The sequence below is a fragment of the Drosophila montana genome, unplaced genomic scaffold (assembly GCF_035044405.1).
Source record: "Drosophila montana isolate Dmon_TW-CO22-7 unplaced genomic scaffold, ASM3504440v1 contig_779_1, whole genome shotgun sequence".
NCBI lineage: Eukaryota > Metazoa > Arthropoda > Insecta > Diptera > Drosophilidae > Drosophila > Drosophila montana.
The window spans coordinates 1508614-1533794 of NW_026999075.1; the positions used below are offsets into that span (position 1 = coordinate 1508614).

At 42.5% G+C, this 25181-nt stretch overlaps 2 protein-coding genes across 10 annotated transcripts in view; one reads left to right on the plus strand and one right to left on the minus strand.

The window, feature by feature from the left end:
- Positions 1–2347: 2347 nt before the first annotated feature.
- pros (prospero) overlaps positions 2348–25181 on the plus strand; it is a 72718-nt gene continuing 49884 nt past the window's right edge. For 6 of the 9 annotated variants that reach the window (XR_010438203.1, XR_010438204.1, XR_010438205.1 and 3 more), the window contains exons 1-2: positions 2348–2713; positions 9259–9307. The gene's annotated coding sequence lies outside the window, so the exon portion shown is untranslated. Of the gene's footprint in view, positions 2714–9258; positions 9308–25181 lie in introns of those variants that run through there. The other 3 variants (XM_064698695.1, XM_064698696.1, XM_064698693.1) reach the window with 3 other exon arrangements.
- Positions 18636–21348, minus strand: KP78a. Its single transcript, XM_064698697.1, has one exon. The coding sequence runs from the start codon at positions 21287–21289 to the stop codon at positions 19013–19015; it is 2277 nt and encodes a 758-aa protein (XP_064554767.1). The 5' UTR covers positions 21290–21348; the 3' UTR covers positions 18636–19012.

The following is a 25181-nucleotide window of genomic DNA, read 5'->3' on the forward strand; positions in this document are numbered from 1 at the left end:
GGCGACGCTATGCATTTACCCAACTGCTGCTGTTGCTGCTGTGTGTGGAGTACACGACAGCGACGGTGGCGTCGCTGCCAACGTCAACTTGCCACAATTTAGATGGCCAAAAAGGAGCTGCAACAAGCCAAGCTCGTGTGCGTATGCCAGAGAGTGCTAAAGAGAGAGCCAAACACAGCGAAAGAGAGAGAGAGAGAGAGAGAAAGAGAGAAGAGAAAGCGAGAAAGAGAGTGTGTGTGAGATAGAGAGAGAGAAAGCAGGAGTTGGCTGCGACTGCAGGCCACAGTCCCCCAAAAAGCATGCAACCCAAATGCACTTGAAGTACGAGGCAGCAGCGGCGCCTGCATGCAGGAGGAAGCAGACACGCACAAGTAGTCGTTGCTTCTTTTTTTATGTTTTGTTGTCTCTTTTCGGCATATTTTTAGAAGCTATGCCTGCCCCAGCTCCAAACTGTTTATTTACTTAACCAGACTCGTAACTTTTACATGGAAGCTACGCCGGACCAGCAGCAGCAGGAGCAGCTGTTCGTGGAGGCTCAGCACGTGCAGCAAGCAACTGACCAAAAGGCAGGCAGCTCAGCTCACACACACATGCACACGCACACACACGCACACGCATACCTCTCTGCCAGGAGTTGGTGCATTGCAATTCTGCAGCGATGATGACCATGATGATGATGAGCAGGAGCCTGTCTGGCCCCCAATGGGTGGCAGTTGGGCTGCCCACACGCACCGCCAGCAGCTGCACTTCTTTATCATAGTCGTTGTCGTCGTCGTGAACGTGGCTGCGTGGTTGGTCGGCTCAGTGGGCAGCTGGCTGGTTAGGCTGTGTGTGGGTGTGGGGCTTAAGTGGGCTGTGAGCCACCATCCAACGGAAGTGTGGTCGCGTAGACATTGCGTAGTCAGCGCCAAGTTTTTTCTATTTCTTGATGCGCAGTTTTTGGAATTTTTGTTTTTTTGGGAAGGGAGGTCCACCTAGCTGTTCGATGTGCGTTCAATGCAGCGACGCCGTGCAGTATATAGACGCTTTACATAGAGCGAGCTGTTCTCCCCACCTCTGTGTGTGTGTGTGTGTGTGCTTGTTTGCATGTGTTTGCGCTCGCGAACTTTGACCAAGGCAAAAAACTTATCCCAGATACTTTTTACATAGGACTTGTATAACTAGGGGATTGGGGGGAGCCTGAGAACCATTGCCCCGCGCTGCATTTTCCGCGTCTGTTGGCCTTTTTTTATTTTGGCGGTCGCTCTAAAAGGGGTTAGCATGGAAGGCGGGAGGTGGCAACCATGTACGCGTCGTGCTCGTCCGTGTTATGTTTTGTGCCGTGTTGTATCGTTGGTCGCTGGTAACAGGCTGCCGTTAGCTGGTCGCTTGTTGATGGAACGCCGAACGCATCGCAGATCAGATCGGCATCGGACGTGCGGGTAGTTGGCATACGGCTTTTGGACGTCTTTTGAGTGCCAACATTGCTTTTTTATATTCTCGGCTCGACGCACCGAGCAAAAGGACGCAGAACGCACGCACGCAGTTCCCGAGTGGCAAAGCGGTAAACGGGCAACGTCAGCGCCGTCGAGAAGTCCTGGCAGAGACAGAGCTGGTCCAAGTCGTCGACGGTTCGGTTCATTTTCGGACTTGCTTATTTTCTAAAATGCTTATACACACTCGCATTCGCATATAAAAACCCATATTATTATATATATAATATATATATATTGTATATATATTGTATATATATATATATATATATATATATATATGGACGCAAAGTGCGCGCGCGTTTACCGCTCCCGAAGCTACCCTCGTATCGGCCGCCGTTGCCTGCATTGAGTTTCGAATGCCATTAAATATTATTCATATACAATAAATGAAATAAAATAAATATATATATATATATATATATGCATTTATATATATATATATCTATATATATCAAATATTGCCAAGAGCGTGCGCGAGTGTGAGTGCGTGTGATTTACAATAACAACGCGAAATTCTAAACGCTTCGAATGAAGCAGCGAATGCAAATATAAAATGAAAATTCACATTATCAAATTAATTTTTAAAATTTATTGCCGCCTAATGGAAATAAAATACAATTAAAAAAAATAATATTCCCCATAACAACAACAGACATTTAATAAAGAAAAAAATAAATAAAAACAAAAATTGTTCATGATAAATATTTAAGCCGTAATTCCAACAAGTCCAAACAAGTTTTTTAAAAAGCCAAAAAAATTTCCAAGGCGACTTTCACATATCATCTTCAAAGTCTGCGTCGTCGTCTGATCACCGTTTTTGTTAACCATTTTAAATGGCTGCCTCAAAATCAAAAACTAAACTTAACTCACAAACATTCAAATACAAATTCCAAGTCAGTTGTTTGTTTTAGTTCTGAAACACACGAACAAGAAATAAAGACCAAAGCTAGAGATCATCATTTCTTTGGCGTTCTCATGTACGCATACAAATTGAGGCTGGTGCAATTCGACAGATACTTTGACACATTCCAATTGCAAGAGCCACCAAGTTGGAATCCCTCGGATCGTTCGCATCGCATTTCGTTAACGGCGACGGCGACGCAGACAAAAATGCCAAAATTGGCAACGCGCTGCGCCCCGCACTCAACGAACTGCCACTTCAGACAACCAGCATTAACTGTGGACACGAGAGAGAACCTCAACATTGCCATGGATAAATAACATCAGTAAACTGTCCTGTAGGTGATCGCAAAAAAAACAAGAAACCCTCATTATTTTTTTAAAAAACCTTGCATCTAAGTTTTATGATGTTTGCGATTAAAGACCAAACCTATAAATGTTTTTTACTATGGTCCCTTTCGCTGCTAGACGCTCGGAACCGTTAGGCTAATTGACACTTCAACATATATCTACTTCTTATTTAATTTATCTATATTTGTTAATTTTTTTAATTATAATTTTATTCTTACTTTGCATGTTTTAAATATTTTTACAAATCATATTTGTTTGTATCGTTTTCAATTCAATTCAATTTTAAAATAAATTTTGTTTGTTTGTGTTTTTCAGATAAAAACTCAATTCAATCTTAAAAATAAATATTATTACATTAATAATAATAATAATAATAAACGAATATTTGTTCATTAAATATATATTCATTATCTATTTTATAAATTTCTTTTAGCTATATATTTTCACATAATCTTCTTACAAATCTAAAACTACTTGTTAGCTTCCTACCTTTGCAAATCCAAGCACGTGCTCGCTGCCTGTTATATACAAAAGTAAAAAAGAAAGAAAATAAAATGAAAAGGAAACACACAAAGACAATCCCACACATGTATCTAAAAAAAAAAAAAATTTGGATTTAAGCATAGAAATATATTAAGCTTGAATTCGAGAGTTTCTCCAACGCAATATTCGCCGCGACTTCCTCAGCTGCCGTCGGCAAAAAGTCAAAGACAGTATAAAACACTCACACACACATTGAGTAGGGAATCTGCTTGCTTTCGGCATGTTTTATCTTAAGAAGCCAAGCGCATTAGGGCTGCTGCCAAAATACGGCTGCCCATTTGCAGGGGTTGCTTAAGCTGCCTCCCACAGAACAGGCATCCACAGACACCCACACACACAAACGCATCGCTCATACTCCATTTTGTTCTATTGCCCCAACGCGCAGTCGCCGTCGACGTCGCAGCTGGCGTCACTGTCGTTGTCGCTGCTGCTGCTGCTGCTGCTGGCGCTGCTGGCTGCCCCTCCATATATTTGAATTGCGCACTAACTCTAGCTCAATGAGAGAGTTTTTTTGAGCTCCACACCCCACCCCCTCCCCCACCACTCCATTCATTCCCTAATGTGTATGTGTATCCTGTTTTTGCATTTATTTTATTGCCCGTGGGGGAGGCAGCGCTGTCAACGATTTTATTTGCAAAAAGGAACCCAAACGGGGGTAGCGCTTGTGTTTTGTGTTTGCTGTTGCCTCTGCTGCTGCGACTGCTGCTGGCTTTGCAAATCTACAGCTGCTACCCGATGTCCTGCCAATGTCCTGCGCTCGCGTATTTTTTCGCGGCTGCAGGAAACACAATTTTTTGCACTGGTTGTTGTTGGGGCTGCCTGCCAATACATGTATGTTCACTTACACGCACACACACACACACACGCACACTCACACTCACAGACTGTGAAATGCGACGCGGCAACCGCGTCGTCCTCGGCCTATTCGCGGCGAAATAATTTTTCGCATTTTTAGTACAAAGCTTCACATCAACGTCGTCGTACAAACAAATTTTTATTTTCGGATTTTTCAATTACGTTTTCATTTATTTTTAAGTATTAATTTTGCGTGCACTAAAAAACAAAAACAACAAAAATACAAGCAAACCAAAAACAACAAAATCATTCAAAAATTTATCATACGTGTATATTGTACATAAGCATACGAACTCTATCCTCGAACCAAAGCAACTACAGCAAAAGTCAAAAAACTTTTCAGATAAGAAAATTGAAAACGCATAAACAAAAAGAAAACGAACAACAAAATTGAAGCAAACATTTTGCCGTTTTTTGGGAAAAGCGTATACAAAAACGAAAAGTCGGAACCATTTTTATGTGCAATTTCGATCAAGAAAAAAAAACACTCTAAAACTCGATCTCGACATCAAGCTACCAGAAGAAACTCTCAACTGTTTCGAAGTATATTTCATTTTGAATCTTTGCATTTACTTTAAAAGCTCTTAAAAAGAAATCATAAGCATTTTAGTTTAAAATAAAAAAAATAAAAAAATAAAAACAAAAAGGAGACAACAAAATACTACAAAATACCAAATTCAAATGTAAAATCAAAAGTACAAAGCACAAAAGATTGTTGGCAACATTTTTATAAGTATATAAGTATTATTATTATTTGTATATATGTATTTTTTATACGACAACATCGCGAACAACTAAAAACACAAAACAACACGAAAAGCAACAACATTTTCTACACCAACAAAAATAAAACACGTGATGCTCTGAGACTCGACGAACTGGTAAGCAAAATGTGAGCGAAATCTCTGTGTTAAATGCAAAGGAAATTAGGAGAAATCAGACAGACCAACAACAAAAGCAACAACAACAGCAAGATGCTTACGTTTGTTGCTGCCGCTGACTTCTCCTTTCAGCTTCAGACAACTCCATTTCTAACACCTCCTAACATCCTCTCTCTTCGCTCTCGCCGGCAGCACACGAAGACTGCAGTGCCTTCGTGCTTCGGTCAACACAATTTTCGGCTGCTTCGTGCGGCGCTGCTTTCTAATTGCGTTCGCTCTCTCTCTCTCTCTTTAGCTGCGGCCTGTATCTCGCTGTATATGTGCGTATGTGTGTGTGTGTATGTGTGTGAGTGCATTACATCAGCCTGCAACAGCAGCAGCAGCAACACATCGGCATCCTTCGGGCTTCGGCTTGGGCGAGTGTGCTTGTGTGCGTCTGTGTGTGTGTGGGAGTGCGTCTCTCTGTGGCAGGCCTGCTGCTTGCTAGCTGCCTGCTCCTTCTAGTTCATCTTAAGCTACGCGCGCGTACGGTTCGCCTCGCCGTTCGTGCTCGTCGGTTCAGTCGTCGCCTCGCTCGTGAGGACGCTTCGTTATCGGCTCTTGCCTTGCTATCTTTCTTCGTCTAGGTATGTTTGTATGTGTGAGCAAGCGCACACTTACTTGCACTTACTGCCGCCTGCGTATAGGAAATTATCTGCTGCTGCTTCGCCGCTGCTGCTGCTGCTGCGACGTCGCCTAATACATATATAAATAATATATATTATTATATAGATATATTTAAATGTGCTCTTCGTTCCTCTCCGGGTATATAGAAAAAACAAGCAAGCAGCAGACAGGCGTCGTTAGGTTGGAGCAAGCAAGCCAGCAAGCAAGCAACGACTACGACGACGACGACGTGGCTGCCTGCTTTCAAGAAAGTGCTGCATACTTATGTGGGAACTGCGTTGACGTCGCAGTAGCAGCAGCAGCAATAGCAGCAGCAGCGCCTTGGTCTTTGGGTTTTCGGCATTTGGCCAAACCAAGCATTTTACTTTTATATTCTAGAATACAAAATTCAGTACGTTTCTAGTCACGCGCGCTGGCAGAAGTTTTACTTGGCGTTTCTGTCTTCTGACCTGACGACGTTGACGCACGCCGCCTCGACTTGTGTAAAAATGTATTCAATTATTTAAATCAAACTTACAAATTTAACCGAAAATAAATTCAAATATTAAAAAAAAAGCCACTGACGGAATTTCTATGGAAGCATAAACAGTGCAATAAGCAACTGCTAAATCAAACCAACAAATCTATAAAAACTACCAATTTAAATAATAAATAATTAAAATATTTCAAAATATTTGTCAAAAAAACTATAATATCTTCAATAAAAATAAAAAAAAACTAATCTCAAATATTTCGCTGCTGCTCGTGGTACGTGAGAGTCGCAGATGATGTTTAAATTCAAAGTTGAAATCGAGATGAGTTTATTTTTTGCACACTTCAAAGCGGACGTCAGTTAGGCGCTCGATTAGCCAACCAACGCGGCAATCACACACACGCACAAAAAACATAAACAAACACACACACACACATTAAGTAGCGGCTGTTGCTGGCATTGGTGGTAGCCAACATTGCGCATACGGCAAGTTGTCACTCAGTTTCGCTTGCTTCGTATTGGCAGCGACTGCTTCATGGCCTTGTTGGGGCAAAAACTTGGCCGGAAATTATCTAAAACTCTTAAGGCATGTTGCCACACAGGCAAACACAAAGTGGAGCGCCTTTGATTCGCCGCAGCGTTGCTCAACTTTGTCAGCAACTGGATTTCATACACACAAATACTTATATAGTTGAAATACGCACACAGAAATTTCTAATTTATATAAATACTCTCACACACATACACTGACAGCCACAATATGGGTTTCACGAGTCGAATATAAAAGCACTTGGCCTTCGTTTCTTGTGAGACATTCGATCGTCTTGGCTCGCAGCGTCAGCGTCGTGGCCTCGCAGGCCGGAGCAACAGCAGAACATAGTGTGGAACAGAGGCAGCAGCAGTAGCCAGTTAGGAAAGGCAGCTGGTCCTTTGGTCAGTTGGTCAGTCAGGTAGTCAGTTGTAGTTCGGCTAACGCAGCATCCAGTTCATGGGTACGTGTTGGGACTTTGTCAAAGGACACTGTTCTGCGAGACGTATTTCCATTAAAACGTATTTTGTTTTAGCTTAATTAGATTCATTATAATATGCAAATAGTTTAATAATTTACAATTATAATTAATTAAATAATACTGTGCAAAATACAAACACTGAAAAAGTGTCAAGATATAAAATTTTGAAATATGAATATTTAATGAATAATATTAATACAAGCAATGTGTGTAAACATTAGCAAAAACTTCAAGAGATTGAGTTAACATAAATCGCCTAAAAAATAAATTAATATTCAAATAAGTGATTTAATATGTTAAATAAATTCCAACACATAAATTATACAAACTTCTTACGGAACATAAGTTTTCTTATATGCTTCCCTTTAGATATTATAGATCTTATTTTTTTTCCAAATATAATTCAAATATTATACATTATGTTAAATTGTATTGAATTGTATTCACAATTGGAATATTAAAAAATTGTTTAAAATATTTTAAAATGTTTTTAAACATATTCATGTTATATTTATGTAATTTTTTAACTTATTAAAATTCTTTCAAATATTCTTTAGAAATTCCCTATTTGGAAGCAAAAAAATTAGAAAGAATGATTAAAAATAAAATTAACAACTAATTCACATTAATAATAAACTCCAAAAGCGCTGCGGCAACGAAACGAAATTTTAAAAAGTTCTTTAAAATGTGGTAGAAAGATTAAACTTAATCAACAAGCAAATATAACTGAAAATAAAAATAAAATGCGATAACAAAAATAAATAAAAAAATGTTTAAAATAATGATGCGCCGTTAAAAATTCCAAAGAATGTTTATTAAAATGTAAAGTGTAGCCCAACTTTCGGCAGTGCTTGAAGTGAAACCAACACGCAAATTTTGAAAATGTAGCATTCAGCGCGGCTGTGTGTTAAATGATATTATTATTATTATTATTATGTTGCCACTTGATCCAAAATGTAATAACAAAATATAAAAGTGTTTAGTGAAGACCGCTCTTGACCCCTCAGTTGCCCGCAGCGCTTCAGTGCATTTGTGTTGACCCCTGTACCCGTGTGACATCCAAAATCCCCCTAAAAGAAATTCAATTGCAATTTTTTTGTGTTCAAACGAGCCGGCTACAAAATGTGCCAGCAACGACGTCAACAACAAGCCCCGCAACTCCAGGCACAGGCACAGGCTTGCCACGAGCTTTTGCCACTGGCACAGCCACTGCCACTGCCTCTGCCACTGGTCAGTGTCCAGTCAATGGCGGCGCCATGGTGGCATCCAAGCCGGGCCGCTAGGTCCGCCAGTAGCCAACGCTGAGCCGCAACGCAGTTGCCGCTGCACGAATTCGCAACGAAATCGCCAATGGCTATGTAAACTTAAATTAAGGGTAAAATATCGCAAATGGTATTGGTGCAAAAACAGAACAAACAAAAAACTACTAAAAGAAAATAATAATATATGCATACTTGATATAAAACATAAACCCAAGACTTTCGAAGCTTTTGAGCCCCTGAAACGTTGAGCTTTGTTCCCTTTATTATGTAGTATATTATGTATATAAAAGGCAATCACAGTTCATAATTTAAAAGCTTGCATATAAATTTAACCGAAAAGCAGCAAGATTTTATTTTATTTGTTAATTGTTTTCATTAATTGTTTTAATCTAACTATTTTTTTATTTATTAATTTTACTCAATAAAGTTTTAAAAATGTCTTCCAGAGTTTTATGAGCTAAGAACTAACTAAGTACTTTTGTTAAAATTCTTTTATCCTAATCTGAATGTTGACATAGTATATAATTTTGAAAAATTATTTTTTAATTTTTTCACTTGCAGCTTTAAATAATTCATTGAGCAAGCAATGCTGACTAGCATATAAATATTAAGCCGATCAATTAAAAAAAATAAAATATTTTATCAAATTCTAAAACCAGTTAAAAATGTTGTTTAGGCCAAAGCTTAGATTCAACTGTAGTTAAAATCGATTAGCTCGTCTTCCACGCACACACAAATAACAATAAATATTTTTTGCAGCCTTAAAATCGCCAACCTAAAGATCAAATTACTAATCACAACATTCTTTTGCGCGCTGTGCAACTGTTTGCTTTCTACTTGCAGGTTACACCATATCGAGAAGTTATCCAATGAGAAAGCCGCTTAAATTTTGGTAAGTACCCGTTAAGCTATCTTTAAGGCAATCCATCCATAGACTGACCAAAGACATAAAGTCTTCTGCAAATGAGACGCTTTTATGTGCCCGAATGGACTTTATTTTTTAATTAGAAAGTCAACACACATACATACAAACACACACACCGAGACACAGATGAGGGCGGGTAGGGAAATTGCGGGGAAAACTCACATATATGAGAGACGCCTTTGTGAGCTCTCACTCCTGGCCAGTTTGTTTGGCTTTTGTTTACTCGTATATTTGTGTGCTACTTAAGATGAAATGGCAAGAAAAGTGACGTTTATGCAGCTCACAGGGGATGCAAGAGCGACGGCTCATAAGGGCAGGGCGTGAAGAGTGAAGAGTTGGGACCTTATATGCAGGGCACAGCACTAGCCTGTGTCCGTTTTAATTTTAGGTGCTCTTAACGCAACGTTGACTGCCAATTCCTTTCATTTCTATCTCCATCTCTCTCTTTCTCTACCTCTCTCTCTCTCTCTATTCCTCCAACTCTTTCGATTGCAATATAGGGAAAATAGACGCTGACTAAGAAGACGAGACGCTTCGGGCTTGGGTAGGCACCGCCTCTTGAGGCAGACGCAACAGCAACGGAAGCGGATATTGCTGAAGTTGCATTTGTGTGTGTATGTGTGTGTGTGTAATGATGCGACATGTTGTTATCCTTCTGCTGTCAGCAGGCGCAGTTAGTTGTTGCCGTTATTGCTGCCGCCGTGCAACATTTACAAGCAGTTGCAATTATTTTCAGCTTAAATGACAAAATACAAGGAAACAAGTCTTAAGCATTTCTAGCACACCTAACCAAAGCCAGCCCAGGCACAGGTCTCGTTATTATTCTTGTTGTTGTACTGTTTGTTATTATTCTTGTTGTTGTTCTTGTTGTTGCTGCTGGCAGTCAGCGCCTCCACGCAAGTTGCCGACGTGTAAATGAGTTTTTTTTTCGCATTCCTACACACGAGAATACCCTCTATCTAAGAGTAGTACGGTATATCACAGTACGCACAAAGTAAAATAAAGTAAATAGGAAAGTTTAAGCACAATTCTTATAGATACATTGTAGATTTATTTGTTTTTGTTTGGACTTTAACCTTTGTTAAGAAATTAGTGCCAACATATTTTAGGTAAATATTTTTATTTAGTATTTTTATTTAAATTTTAAAATAATATCAATTTTTTCTGGCTTGAATTAAGCAAAACAAAACACGATTTTTATTTTTTAATATTCCAAATTCAAAGGAATTATATTTTGAAATTTTAGCTTAAATATGACTATTATGATACCCAGCAATTACAGACATGTCATTAAATCTAATTCATATCTTAGACATTTAGTTCGGAACTATTTCTGGCTGGTATCACACAGTCGTGCCATCTTATCTTTATGGTATTCTCTTCTCTTTATCGTGAACTTTGTGTGCCCCTGCATTGATGTTGTTGTGTGTGTGTTCTGCTGTGCTGTGCTGTGTTTAATTTAAACAGGCCCAACTTTTGCCTGGCTGCTTGAGTCACGAGTCCTGCTCCTGTTGCTGCCGCGTGTGTGCCCCTCTCCCCTCGCTTTGTGCTGGCCATGTGAATGTTGCTGTTGCTACTTTGCCAGTTTTCTTTTCATATTTGCCATATGTGCAACAGCAGCAACAACAACTTCTCATTTCGCTGCCTGCTCAGCTGCTCTTATGTCGGCCTAAGTAAGTGCACCTAAGGCTACTTATGAAAAATGTAAATTAAAGTTGACTTTTAGGCGCACAATGCCCGAGCCAGCTACAATGACGTCTCTGAAGTCCCTGCTCGGGCGCCTTTGCAAAACTTGCCATGCTGAACTTCAGTGTACTTCGGTGTTAAGAAAGTCTTGCACATTGAATATTTAGCACAGCGACCCATGTGCTCTGCCCAGTTCCTACTAATCAACCCACGAGCCCGTCTACCTCAGCCTGAAAAAGTAGTATGGAAAGTTGTTCGACTGTTGTTCGCCATGCACTGACAACTCTCAAAGAGTCCGCAGCCAGGACCGGAAATCGTTTTAAGAACGGAAGTGAAATTTCTGGCATTAACTCGTGCTCGTTCGCCAGTTCGGCGGCAGCTGAGCGCAACCATCTAACATCGCACATCTAACATCGTCTATCTGGGCAGCACATAATCTTTTATACACAACTAAATAATAATAAAAAATAAAAAAACAAAAAAAACCGCGACTACAACGCAAATTCATTCAATTGCAAAAAGAAAATTACCCTAAAAAAACAGAACAGCGACACAGACCGAGGGTTCTAGCACTAAGCTAACTACAGCAACAAGTCGTTATGATTATCTAGAATTAAATAAAGCATACACACATTCACAGACACCCTCACACACTCACAGACACACACACGCACACACATAAAGCTCAAGTCTGCTTCCGACTCGGGCTCTGACCAATGGCCAATGGCAGCCGCTCACTTGAACGTTCGACCAAGTTGCACGCCTCGGTGAGCAGCAGCCGCGACCCCGAATCGAGCCACCGTTCCATTCTGATCTCCATACATCCACCCCCGACCCCATGCCCCATTTCGGCCCAATTTCAACTGCTCCCAAACGATCGCGCGCGCTATTCGCTTTGGAAATTAAGTCAGCAAATGACTTGTAGAATATCAACACATGTCCAGCGACTGTTTGTCAGTCCGTCCATCCGTGCCGTCGTCCAACTGGTCGTTGCTTGTCCATGTATCTGTGAGATTGTTTTTTATTTTGGTTATGAGCCGGCGACGTAAACAACAACAACGAGAACCAGCCGAGCAATAAGATAATCAAGTGTAATTTATTTCGTATTTGGTGCGCGCCATGCATGAATACGACGAATACGACTAAGTTGGACCGCGACTATAAACTGTGACTGTGAATGCGAGCAACCATCTAACTATCTAGTATCTAGGAACCTAAACGCGCGCTGAGATAAATACAGCTGCAGCTGCACACACACAAACACACACAGTCTATCATATAAATTTTAAAAAAAGTCCACTAATGCTGGGACCTTACATAAAAGCAAGACAGCTTAGTTTAGCACTTATCAACGACATTTAAATACTCTTAACTGTTTGGATTTAATTTTCCAAAATTTTAACCTTTTTATTATCATACATTTAAAAAACAAAAGAAAACTATATAACTAAAAAGCAATATTGCAACTTAAGTGAAAACTTGTCTTAAAAAATCTTCGAAAAAGCGCAGTTAATATTTAGCGAAAAATATTCCTAGACGCTATCGAAAATCTCTCAACAATATTTTATATAAATTTAATTTCTACTATACTCAACATTTTGTTATTACATTTTAAAAAATATCCGTAGCATGTACAGTTTAGTTCATTTCAAACAACTTTCTTGTCTTTGGAAAAAATTAGTCCAAAAATTGAACAAAAATGCATTTTATGATTGTTGTATTTATATTTAGTATTTACATAAGCTCTTGGGTTTCGTTACCTTTACTTATAATATTTCAAATTTATTGTTTGTGTAATCAATACCAATTCGAACAACTAATCGAAAAAAATTATGATTATCGATATTCTTTTTCTATTTCTATTCTATTTGCTATAATAATTTAAAAACAATTGTACCTTGAAATAAATTGTAGTTATTTGATAAATTCTTAACTTATTTAATTTAACCCTTATGGTATACAAATATTTATCTGCTTATATCTGAAAATAATTCCTTCAAATAGACATACTTTGCCTACTCTGCGAACAACAAACTCTATAACAAACCTGTTGTACCCCCTAAAGAGCATTTGAATAACACGCCCAACCCCCTCGATCTCGACCGGATGCACGAGCACTTGGCGTGTCATTAGTCGATTTCGATGCCGATTCTGTGGATCTCTAGGCCCGTCCACTGGCCCTGCTCGCGTTTTAAGTGTCTCATATGGCAAAATCATTGAAGCATCGAATTACACTGCCCAGTTCTGGTACAGTTTGGCTTAAACACGATAGAGACTCATGTTTTTGAAATTGTGGAAATGTGTGACAAGGCGGCAGCTTAACGGCTGCGAATGCTGCTATCAACAATAACTAACTGCAAGTCGCTGCATATATATACATATGTTTCCCACGTGCAGCGGCACCAACAAGTGGCACACCCTCAAGCCCTACTCACACCCTGCCGCAGGCACAACAAGTCGTTAAACCCAACAACTCCATATAGCACGCACCAAGCCCGAAATCGAAACAATAAGGGGGAGCGCGACATAAATAAACACATATTAAACAAAAAAGAACGCTTCACCACGCCGCACTTGAAATACCCTTGTCGACATGTGGCCTAAAGCTTTATTTGCGTCCGATGAAGCAATATAATATAGTAGTCCGACTTGATACGATGTTGGTGATACATTGGGAGAAAAGCAAAGCTCGTACTTGTTGTCGAGGTATCTTGAAAAACAGAAAGGTTTTTAAAATAACTCATTTTCCGATAGAGCTATATGATAAGTAGTCCGATTCTGTAAAGACTTAGCTCTTACATATATAGGAAGCATAGTGGCACTCGTAAATCCCAGGTTTGCTCAAGATTTAATGGAAAACACAGCTTTTCATTATAGAACCTAATTTTCAACCGATCGTGCCTATTAAATATTGGTCCGTTTCTGCCAATTACGATATACATATGTACTTTCTGCAACAGATATATGCACCTTTGCGAAGTTCATGTTGATAGCATTGAAATTAATCGAGTCAGCGGCTAATAATGATAAAGAACATATATACTATATATTGGTTAGGACACGTCTGCTTCCCTGCCACACATTTAACAACAACATTAAAATACCCACTAAAAGGGTATACAAAGAAAAGCAACAAAAAGGCGAAAAATTAATAATATGCCAGAAAGCAACAACAGCAAAAGGTAAAAGCGTCGCCCATGAAGCAAAGTTCCGATGCCGTTGCACGTTGCACGCTGCTCGTTGCACGCTTCTCGTTGGTGGTTGTCGATGCTGCTGAAAAGCCGCAGACAGGCGGCACAGAGCACAGAGCACGGGACAAAGTGAACAGTGAAGGTGGTGGCCCAAATGGCCAGCGCAAATCTTTCAAGAGTAGTTCCGCTTTTTTGTTGTGGCCGCAGTCGCAGCACATCCGCTTCAAGTTGTTTGCCTCACGGGCTGCTGCTGCTTGCTGCCTGCCACCGCTCCGAGCGGAACTGAACGAAGAATTTTGTCAGCCGCGATCCCAACTATGAGGGAATACGCACTGATTATCTTTGTATAATGATTACAATTAAAAGAGCTTCAGGGGGGCAGAAGGCGTGGCGGGCGCTGGGCGTGTAATGTGCGGCACAGGTCAACATCTAGGGGGGGAGGGGGGGCCGCACCTGATCACTTTTAACTTTTTAACTGTCACCGGAAACATCCGCCATTTTGTCTAAAAAAAACTCGAGCTCAATTTTGCTTCTTGTTGCGCATTGGCTAGCAAAAGAGACAGAGATTCAAACTATAATAGTACGCAGCAATTCGTAATGTTGTTGTTTTTGTTGGTGCAGTTGCTGCTGCTCCAAGTTTCGTTACGCCTAATGAGCAGACCATGACGGTGAGTGTGTGAGTGCGTGTTGTGGGTGTATTTCTTTGCGCTTGCATAAGCAGCGCGCCTCAGCGAATCACTAGCGCAACGAAATCAGAGAGAAATCGTCACATGGGAGTAGCCCTCGCAGCGTCGATCGCTAGTCATACCCCCCACCTCCCTCCCTCATTATCTACCCACACACTCGCGCTCACACCCACAGCTGCGCCGCTGGCTTCGTCGGTTCTTCTTCGCCTTTGGTCGCACAATTGATTTCGCCGCATTTTGTATTTGCTAGTCGCCGTCATCGTCGCTTGACTGCCTCTTTGCTCAATTCGCCCGCCCGTCGTCTCTTTGATTTAGTTCGGTTTCCACACGTTCCACCTTCCCCCTTCTATCCCTCCCCCACCGCTTGAACGTCTGTCACTTATCTTTCATTAAATGCATTGGCCGCCGTTCGCAGCGCTGATTAACTTGCAAGTCGGCTCGAAATTTCATTGGCTGTTCAGTTAATGGGGCTGGGCAGGGCCTTCCCGTTGGGCATTTTCTTAACTTTGGGCTTTTTTATATGTGTGTATTTCCGAGAGACCTAATCAATAAATCACTTCAAGGTTTTCTTAATTAAAAGTTTTTGACCAACAACAAACCACAGACTCGCTTTTCTAATAAACTTTTCTACATGAAAAAAGACAAAAAAACAAAATAGCGAAAAATTGATTAACTGCCAGAAGACCACAAAAAAAATTTACCGTAAAATCAACTCCAGCTGAGGACGCTCAATGTGAGCAGCAAAGTTTCGAACCCTTTCCAATAAGAAAAACTTTTCAACTTCCAACAAGAAAACGAGGCAGCCCTTCGAGGAATATGTGAAACTACAGACAGCAAAAACTGTAAAACTGAAAACTGAAAACTATTAAACGCTTAAGTCAGGCGGAAAATGAGACAAATAGTTGTAAACTAAGACTCGCCAAAAGAAGCTTAAATATGCTCAGCCTTAATTAAGGGTAGCTTGCGTAAGGTACAAGGAAAAGTAGAAGAAAAACCAAAAAAAAAGAAAAAGGGAGCCCAAAACGAATCCGACTAATTGGCTGGCGCGAAAAGCACAATGCCAAAAGCGAACCAGGGGGGAGAGAAACTGCTGGGCAAATGCTTTCAAACGACATGAAAAATCAAAAGAAATCAGAACCAAAACTCAACATCGACCCCACTTGACATTAAATGTTAACCGCTTAAGCTGGCCACACTTATTTATGCTTTCTTCTGGCAAATTTCTTGAAATATTTACCCAGGCCAAACAATAGCATGCGCCAAGAAAAAAAGGTGAGACCGGCAACACACACACACACACACACACAATGCACACTACAAATTTTTTCCAGTACCAAAAAAGTTGTTCTTTGGGGCTATTGACATAATTTTGCAGGCTAGCGACCCACAAGTCACACTCAAGGCGTTTGGCCAGGCACTTGAGGACCTGATTCTAAAGACAAATCCACCCTCAATTAGCTGCTCGAGTATCCTGCCAAAGACGTTGTCCTTTTGTAAGTGTCCTGTAAGCCGGCATGTTCTTTTGTTAATATTTGTTTTCTTTATTTGGGCTGTTTGGGTCTCAGTTTCAGTTTCAGTTTATGGTTTTGGTTTTTGGTTCTGGTTTCATTTACATGCTCGTTATGAGAGTTTTGCCGCAAATTAGCTTTTGTTTTGCTCTAAAGACGCAGCTGATTACGCAGACGCCTTCTTATTGGCACTTCCGCACCAAGTTTACATAGCATATTTATAGGGGGATTCCAGACAGGCAACTAAACGTATATCTAATGGCAGTTTAAGCGCACACAGTGAGAAAAGTTCAGAGACTCGTAGTCGCTTGAGTAGCGCGGTAGGCAGTGAGTCCATACTCTCAGCACGCCAATTTAGGGATCCAGACCCCGTGAAGACATTTTATAATTTTTAATATGCCTGGCTCTATTCAACTGTAGAAACACAAATGGCACATAAAGCAAAAGAAGTATTACAAGCTAATTAATAATTATACCCAATTTAAAATAATATTAAATAGAATTTCTTTCTTAAATCAAGTCAAGCCTTCAATGTACGATTGGACCGTGTGTACAAAATTCATGTATGTCATTTCAATTTACTACAAAAAACAAACTATATTCAAGTTAGATATTTATAAGCTTGAAAAGGGTACATTTTTTATCAAATATTATATCTATGCAAAACTCTTGATTCAAGCATTTTAAGCCTGAAGAACAACTTCGAACTTATCGGAAATTATTTACGTATTGTTTGATTCAAGAATTAGAAAAACTTTGAAATCATCTGAAATTAATTACGTATTTAAAGTAAGCACTAGCTTCTTCTCACTGTGTACTTGTGACTATAGGGAAGTTGGCGTCGCCTGATGTTTTAGCTGTTGTTTGGGCTATCTAATCGGTTATATGACTGCCTGCACCGTTTGTCAAATCTTGTGCACACTTGAATCCTTGATAAACCGCGATTGCGGCTATATCTGGCACATAGATATATATATATATATACCCATATCTAATCAAGAGTCGGGCACACTGCCAGTTAAAATATTGACTCTCATTGTTTGCCTAACTAGTCACATTTTATTTCCCTACTTGCTGCAAGTATTATTTCGATTTCGATTTTATCAGGCAATGCGATTTGTGGCTTGCCTCCAGATTGACTTTCCACTCACAAATGGAAATTGTCGCTATTGGTTTAGCGGTACCTTATCGGAAAAGCGCTGCTGGAAAAGCATTTATATGCATTTTCCATTGCACACTAATATGCATAATTTATGTGCGACCTGTTAGCTCGCCCGCCCAAACACTTCCGCAAATTAAACGCGCTCTACTTCCGCCATCAATGCGAGTGTCCAATAAGTCAAATAGTCCTTGGCCAACCCTTAGCTTAGGCCCCGTTCTTGTTGCAGTTTCGCTTTTGGGTTTACTTTTTTTCCAGTTAGTTCCCACCATAAAAGTCGGCGCCCCTCTGCGGAATTTCCCGGATATTGTTATGGGCCCGGCAATTGGTATATGGATATGTATATCTTAATGGGAATGTGAACGCCTTTTCCTTCCGCCGCTCAACGCCTACGCCGACTTGTATACCTCTGCCTGTTTATGCTGTTGTTGTTGTTTTTGTTTTTGTTGTTCTGTTTAACAAATTTCAAAAAGTGCAAAATGATTGCGGTTTCGTGTTTTCAGTTGTTGGTGTTGTTGTTTAGCCAACCCCCTCAGCTCCCCACAGTCCCTTTCCATTGGCAGCTTAATGTGTGGGCAACACGCTAACTGGAAATTGCTGTGCGAAAAACAGATGCAGTGTTACTGTACAGTTTGTGAGGCACTTGCTGTGGCCTGTCAATTGGTCCTATTCAACTGAAAACGAATGCAGTTGCAAATTATGCCCCTAAAACTGTAAATGGAAACAGTTTCAAATTCAAAAACCGATTTTTGCTTAAATGAATTTCAAAGATAAAACATTAATAATTAATGTTTGAAAGTGTAATTATTAAAGTTCCACAAAAATCAGACAATTTATCAAAAAAAACTTAAAAAAAAAGTTAATTTTAAGATAAATATTAATTAAAAATTCCACACAATTCGTGGCAGCAAATTTGTTATGCCCATTTGTCGTTGGTGCCAGAAGGATGCCAAACTATTATTGGAATGCCAACATGGCATATACTGCTCTACAGTTTGAGAGTCACTCGCCCCTGCTGGAAGATGTGTTCTTCTTAAAATTGAAAGGAATTTTTATTGCAAAGTATTATGATTATGTGTGTATGTATTTTGTTCAGTTTTAAAAAATATACCAACTAAATATATATACTCTACTATCACTTATAGTTCTAAAGAGCAGTTAACAATTTTAACGTTAGTTTTTTCCACTTGATGTTGTTGTTGCTTCTCATTCGATATCATTTTCCTTTGCTTACTTTTTTTGAATTGTTTTTCATATGTATATATATATTTTTGTAGTTTTTCTTTTGTACTTTCCAACAACTTGGTGACATTTTGAGGCATGCATTTGGGGTTACTCGGCGTACATGAACGATATATGAATATATATATACACATATATATACACATATACATACACATACATATATATATATATATGTATGTATACATAGTAATACTATGCTACTTGGTCAGGTTCTTCCGCTGCTCGGCGACATCCTTCTCGTTTAGTTGGATTACACGGCGGCCAAAGCGCGCCGTCAGCTTGGAGAAGAAGCCGACGCGGGAGGCGGGCTTGGTGTCGTCCGCCGAGAGTGGCGGCGCCTGATGGTAGCTATCCTCATCGCAGTTGCCAGAGTTGCCGCGCCCATGCTTGCCACTGCGCCCCTGACCAAAGTGAAACGTGGCGCGCGCCACATTGCTTCGCGTGAAGGGCTTGTCGCCGGACTTGTCCGGCGGGGGCGTCGGCGTGGGCGTGGGCGTGGCACGGCCAGCGGCACAAGCACCAGTTGCCTGGGCATTGACGTGCAGCCGTTCCAGCAGACGCCCATCCAAGGGCGATCTGGGCGCCTGCAAAGGACTCGCTGCCGCAGTCGGTGCTGCTGCTGCTGCTGCTGCTGTCGCGGGCTCAGCCTTCTCGTAGAGCGTTGTGGGCCTTCGCCCGGAGCCCTGGTAGTGGAAGCGTTGCGGACTGTTGGCCAACTTCTGGGCCTGGGCCAGCTGCCGCTGGGCGCTGAGCAGCGTGGGTTTGACATCAACGCCGCCAGCCCCACTGGAGCTGATGGCGCGCTTGCTCTGAGGCGTCTGCGGGGAGCGATTGCGACTAGGCGTGGTGGTTGTGCTGTTGCCGGTACTGGAGGAGACTGTCTTGCGGGCGGGCGTGCGGCGTGTGGGCTTGGCGGGCGGTGGTGCTGCTGCCGCTGCTGCTGCGGCGGCGGTGGTGGGCGGACTTGTGATGGTGTTTGGTGCTGGGCTAGCCGCAGCCAGCGCATTAGCCACTCGCGGCGGCAGAGGACGATTTGTGGCTGAAAGAGTTTTCTCGAGGGGCAGCGTCACCTGCACACAGCTGGCCAAGGGCAGGACGCTGGAAGAGGAACTGTCCGAAGTGGTTGTTTCTGACGTGGTCTGGCGGGAGCCGCGTGGTTTGGCCACGCCCAGCAGCATGTAGGTGCAGTAAATGTCATCAAAGGCCTGACCCCTCAGGGATGCCTCAACATCCCGACGCTTGTAGCCCATGTGGACCAGCTGATCCAGTCGCACGGCATCCTGCAGCTCCATGGGCTTCTCGCGAAACGGACGCAGCCGATCCGCTTCCTCGTGCCCGAGGTTAATCCACTTATCGCCCATGACACCATTCAGTGTGGTGCGCTTGGCCGGATTGAGCACGAGGAATTTGCGCATCAGATTCTCACAGTCCATTGAGATGTAGTAGGGCACACGATATTTGCCTCGCAGCACACGCTCCCGCAGCTCCTTCAGTGTGCCGCCATCGAAGGGCAGCGAGCCACTGACCAGCGTATAGAGGACCACACCCAGCGACCAGGCATCCACCTCGGGCCCGGCATACTTCCGCCCCATAAACAGCTCCGGTGCGGCATATGGCGGGCTACCACAAAACGTTTCCAGCTGTGCGTTCGGATCGAACGTATTGCCAAATCCAAAGTCTGCGATCTTGATATTCATGTGCTGATCGAGCAGCAGATTCTCGGCCTTCAGATCGCGATGCACCACAAACTTGCTGTGGCAATACTGAATGGCCGAAACCAGCTGCCGGAAGATGAGACGAGCGTCTCGCTCCCGCATGCGTCCGTTCTTGACCAGATGATCGAATAGCTCGCCGCGACTGGCGTATTCCATGATCAGATAGAGCGTGCGCTCCGACTCGATCACCTGGAATAGCCGGACAATGTTCGGATGATTTAACAGCTTCATGATGCGCACCTCACGGTACAGCTTCTGTCTGGCGCTGGTGTTCAGCTGCGTCTTGTCTATCACCTTGATGGCCACCTCACGACCAGTGGGCACATGGAGAGCCAGCTTCACCTTGGCAAAGTTGCCCTTGCCCAGTGTCTTGATGATCTTGTAAACACCGTTGCCGTTGCCATTCACATACGACTGAAACTTGAGCTCCGTACCATTGCCCATGCCATCGGTCGCATCCTGGCCGGCTGCTTGGCTGCCCAGACGAACCGTGGCTGCGGCGCTGCTTGTGGGCGTGGCCTGTTCCGCCTTGGGAGCTTGGCTCGAGCAGCACTTTGCTGGCGTTGCACTTGCTGTTGAAGCCGCTGTTGTAGTGGCAGTGGCAGCTGTCGGGGATTGTCTGTTACAGTTCTCTTTCTCTGATGTTTTAAAAGTTTTTGGCGCTTTCTCGTCTGCTGCTGCCGCTGCTGCTTTTATTTTTGCCGCACTCTCATCTGCCAAGCTGAATTCTACAATTTCTAAATGTTTATCCGCCGACATTCTAAACTAACAAATTTTGTAGAGCTTCAAACACGAAACTGAAAGCTAAAGAGATCGGGTCCCAAAATAGCCAAGTGGCGTTTGCTTTTTGGTGGGATATGGCTTCTGGCTGCCAGTTCGGCGCATGCCACACACGCGTCCTTTGCGGCAAATTTCAAATGGCAAATGTAAATAATTCCTCGACTCCCTCGGCGACCCTCAAGGCGCAAATTGTGGACTCGTCAGCTCGATTGGGTTTTCACTCTGAACATCTGCTCTTTTTTCGTGCACCCTCCTCCTGGGCCGGTTAGCTTTAAGATAAGAGCCTCAACCCTCAGCGTTCAGCTGGCGGTGCTGGCAACGCATGGCTGATAAGCAGCGCTCGTCCTCGACAGGATCGCTTTGTCTCGCCCCTCAGTTGCCCACCGCATGAAACTTCTTTATGAATTCAACAACCCTCAGGACTTGCTATCGAAGTCAGAGGCAATGGACTAATGCCTCATGTGGCACGAGCCTTTTATGGCCCTCGTCTTTGCAGTCCCTTCCCTTCTGATGACGTTGCTGATTCTGATCGTGTGCCGTTCTTGTTGGTGTCACATGAATTTCCACTTGGTTTATCGCTGAGCGTTGACAACTTAAATGTGTCAGCAGCTGCCTGCAAGGAAAACAGTAAAGGATTTAATTGCAGGTGATAAATGTAAGTAGAGCAAGGGGGTCTAGAGCAGGGACAAACAAAAAGCCTACACAAGCCTACGTATTCAACTTGTTTTAATCATTATTGATTGCTATTCCATTTAAAGTCCAAATTTTATTCTTTCCCATTATCAAATCGAGTCAAATATTACCAATCTAATTCAGATAGTAGATCCTCCTGTTGTACGTGAAGATTAATTTACTTTAAAAAATTGCACTGCGTTTCCCCGAAATTGATTGGAATCGATTTTAAGGTTAACTTTTTTTTCATGTCTCAGAGATCATATGAGGTATAGTACTCACAGATCCAGTATATATCACTTATCGCCCTTTCCCCGAAAATTTCATACAGAATCGACTATACACACCGAGGTTATTAAAGATATCTTCTGGGTAAAGGTATCTATCACTGGGTATCTTCCAGTCGGCCACTCTTACTTGTTTTAATTGACAATATTCTCATAAATGTGACCATCAAAATATCCAACGATCATTGTTTGCTTTTGCATTAATTTTCGTTCCATTCGCACCACTGTAAAACCGCCATATGATCCCTCTATAAGTAATTTGCTCTCAGTACTGTCTCTCTCTCTCTTTCTCTCTCTTTTTCGTTCCTTCTCTTGCTCGCAGTTCATTAATTACCTTTCGTTGCGCACTGTGTTCTTTCGTTTCTTCCTTAATTCCCTCTTGCTTTGCACTTACATTTCGCTTGCACATCCTGCGATCCGCAGGACGAGCTACCTAGCCGAACTACCCTAACAGCTACCTACATATTTACCTCGAAAAACACAAAAAAGAGAAATTAACTCATGCAACAACTACAACAAAGGAACTGAAACTGGTCCTTAATCTGGCTTTTCTTTGCGCCTCGGCATTCGCTCGTTCGCCGCGTGCGACGTGTAACAATTTCTGGTTCTCGCTTTGAGCGCTCGCACACATGTGTCCTTGATCCTGCTTACTTGTTTTCGTTGTTTCGGTGTTGTTGTTGTTGTTGCTTGCAACATTTTCTCAAATTTTGCCATCGTCATTCTCATTCCCTTATCCTCCATCCAACCCTGACTGCCTGCCGCTGCCTGCCTGCCTGCCTCTCAGCTTGCCCGTCTCGTCGACTTGTCCGCTTTGGGTCGCATGCAGCGGCATTGTCGTCTCCTTTTTTTCGCTTCCTCCTCTTACTATGCCCTTTCTTTGTGAGCGTGTGTGTGTGTGTGCGTCTCGTTCATTCGTAATTCAATTGCAGCTGCTTCTTTTATGCTTTTATTTGTATTATTTTTGGCCTACACATTTTCTCTGCTTTGTGCCGCTGCTCGAAAAGATGCGATTCGCAATGTCAGCAAAAAAAACAACAAGAAAGAAAAACAACAACCAAATTTGTAACAACAACAACAGCAGACACTTGCATCTACATGGTAATTCCTAGAATTGGCAACAACTACGATTATTTGGTAAATCGAATTTCTGCCACAGCTCTGCAGTTGCAGCTGCCCAGTTCAATGGACCCCAAAGACCCCCGCGTTCCGCTCCCCTACACAGCTGCCAACACCAGGGCCCACATACATACATACATACATATGTATGTATGCAGAAGTAAACAGCAGTGGGGTTTAGTTGGAAGAGCGGGGGGTGCGGGTCGGGGTTTTTGTTAACATTCAAGTGTCGCCTTTGTTGCTGCCTTCTTTAGCGCCTTCATTTGTTTGCCCCATTCTATTTTGATTCTTATTCTTGCGTACGTTTCTCGCGCCACAACCCACTCTCCCTTAGCCGTTACTAACCGTTGATCGACGCTCTCAGTCTGTTTGCCTGCTCGCCTCTTCCTGATGTTTATCTCTTGCTGGCCACAAAATACTCTTCCCGTTGAGTCATCAGCAACTGCCCGCAGCCTGAGACGCCAGCGGCGTCGGCGGCGCTTGGTCTTCGTTTTTCACTTGATCTTCTCGAGTTCTCTTTGCTGCTGCGCGTTGTTTTAACGCACTTTTCTAGTTTTCCATCTATCTTTTGCCCTTGGCTTGGCATACAAACACACACATACACACACACACACACATACTTACGCTTCATTAGCAGCCTGCCATCACTTAATTGTTTTATTGTTTCTACTTTGACACTATTTCTTCGAAACGAGTCAGACTTTTTTTGATGATTGCCAGCTCAGCTTGGAGGAGCACTTGAAATCGCAATTCCCAGCGGATTGGATCGCTTGGTTTATTAATAAAACGCCTCTTTAATTGCAAAAGAAGTACGCCCACTTGAACAGCAGATGGACAGATGGACGCGGACGCAGACACAGACAGACACCAAGACAGACCGCAAACTGAGAGCGGCGATAAGGCGGCAGCAGCCGACAACAACAGCTCCGCCGCTGCTACGGTCCCCATGGAGCGAGCGCTTATCTTGTGCCCGTGTCCCGAAATCGAAAACCAGAAATCAAAAGACCAAAGCAGCGCCAAGATAATTGCACATTTTACTTACGTTCCGTTTCGTTCCGTTGCCCCGTGCCCAATACCGCACCCGTTCCCGTTTCCCGGGCAGCAATCAAAAACAAATTAGAGTTAATCCACACACACATATGAGATGCCAGCAAAATCCGAAATTTATCTGCGACTCTGCGCGTCGAACTACAAGATACAAAGCGCGTCGTTGTACTGAACGCACAACTAAAGTGCCACTGCCCAGACCCAGGCCCAGGCCCAGGCCAAGTTCCAGATCCATCGCACATAGCGATACAGGTCTGAGACGGAGAGAGAGTATCTTAAAGAACTGCACGATACAGATGCGTTCGGAGAGTGCGAGAGAGTGAGCGTGCGAGCGAGCGTGGCTCTTCTTATGCTCATCGTCGTTTATGCCCATTACACGCTCATTCTTTGCCGCTTCTTGCCCTGTTGCGGCTCAAGCGTTTGAAGGTCGTTGTATTTCCTTGAGCGTTTCTTGAGGCGTGACGTCACAGTTAGGCAACGATGACGACGTCGTTGGGCAGGGGAAATAAACGATGGCCACAACAATGCACAACTTCGGTTTCGGCTTCGTTTTCGTTATCGTCTTCGTTTTGTGGCTGGCTGCCTCTTGCTCTCTAGCTTAAGTTTCTGCGGCGAATTTGTTGTCAATTTGCTTTTGTAGTGGTTCAAACGGCTCGCCTCCACATCTTCTCCTGAAACATTATTGGTGTGAGTTTTCTTACAGTAGCTGTTTTCGTGGTGGTGGTATGCCAGTGTTGCCGACTCTTTCT

Coding starts and splice junctions, on each gene's coding strand:
- KP78a (XM_064698697.1), bottom strand. CDS start 21,289: ATGTCGGCGGATAAACATTTAGAAATTGTAGAATTCAGCTTGGCAGAT.